Consider the following 1,379-nt stretch of genomic DNA (forward strand, 5'->3'; position numbering starts at 1 on the left):
TGTCTGTCTGTCCGTTCTCGATCGACTTCCCCCTTCTGTTGCCTTGTGCGGCGTGTCTCTCCTCAGTTTGCCGCCGCCCCTCTGGGACCGAGTGTGCCTTCCGACTATCCTCGCTGTCTGTCTGTTCTCGACTGTCGTGTGCGTAATCTTGGGTCCAGGGTTGTGCATTGGAGAGAGAGATTTTTAGCAATACCAAACAACTCTAACACTCACACATCATTTGGGGCCTGCCCTGTTCACGCGCGCGCGAGACGTGCAGACAGGGTTGCCAGGTGAGAGCGAATGGCGCGGTTCAGAGCGAATGGCGCACAACAGAGAGAGAGAGATGCGCTCTGCATGGTGGGACATAAAAGAGAGCGAGTACTTGGGCGAGTAGGCCGTGCGGTCGACGCTGCCGCGCGCGACCTTACGCGCGAGGCGGCGCAGCTTGAGAACAGCGGTGGGCGAGAAGCCGCCGCCGAACGTCTCGTGGAGCAGCAGGTTGAAGTTGAGAGAGTAAGTTCCTTACCGGGTATCAGCTGGTCGGCCGCCATGTGGGCCTCCGGGCCTGCTGCGGCGGCGCGGCCGGTTGAGGCCGGGCTCGGCCCGGCCCGCGACGGCTGGCCGCCGACGAGCGCGCTCGCGCTGCTCGTCAAGATGGCGGCGGTGGCGATTGCGGCGACAAAAGTTCAGTCGTACAGCGCTCAGGCGTCTGTCTTCTGTCGTCTGTTGTCGCATTTCGCACACGCGCGCGCCGCGCGACCCGCGTCGCTCCGCGAGGGCATGAGCCTTCCGCGATTCGATCCCGCAGCCAAAAGCTGCTCGCTCGAACCGCGGCCGACTCCGCCATCGCGGCCGCAGCTGTTGAGCTCTCCAGAAGACTGGTGCCTCATATGCTGCCTCCCTGCGGTTGCTGCCGGCGAGCCTGGCGGTCCGCTGTACTACAAGGAAGTGCTGACTCGATGCCCCCCCGCAATCTTCTACCCCCATGACTCGCACGGAACGCGAATGTGACAGGACCATCGGGTCCTTCAGCCACCAAAGCGAGATCACCCGAGAGTAGCTGAGCCTGCCTCTGGCCTCGCCTCCCTCTCCTTCAGGCATTCGTGGCATCCTATGGGTCGTCCAGAGTATCGACCTCTGGCTTGTCAGCCGCCCCACCGAGGGCACCATGAAGTATAGCGATCGCCATCTCGCTGGCCTCTCCGCAAGGCCCCCCGACCGCGTCGAACTCATCGGCGCGGGCTCTCTCGGCTACGGGACCGGCCCCAGCTTCGGCTGAGGGCTGACAAGCTGCCGAGCCCAAATCACTGTGAGAGTCGTGATTTCTTGTTGGTTTTCTAAACTCACAATGTACCTGTGTTAGTGCCAGTGCGAGCCAGTCCCGTGCCCAGTGTTGT

At 62.7% G+C, this 1,379-nt stretch overlaps 1 protein-coding gene across 1 annotated transcript; it reads left to right on the forward strand.

The window, feature by feature from the left end:
* Window positions 1-518: 518 nt before the first annotated feature.
* Window positions 519-1,312, forward strand: EMIHUDRAFT_374407 (hypothetical protein; the record flags this gene model as incomplete). The annotated part of the gene is given in 2 exon segments (XM_005761302.1): window positions 519-943; window positions 956-1,312. Coding segments are annotated over 2 exon segments (444 nt in total), but the record flags the coding sequence as incomplete, so codon positions are not given.
* Window positions 1,313-1,379: the final 67 nt, after the last annotated feature.

This window comes from Emiliania huxleyi (genome assembly GCF_000372725.1).
Source record: "Emiliania huxleyi CCMP1516 unplaced genomic scaffold EMIHUscaffold_7121, whole genome shotgun sequence".
NCBI classification, from domain to species: Eukaryota; Haptophyta; order Isochrysidales; family Noelaerhabdaceae; genus Emiliania; species Emiliania huxleyi.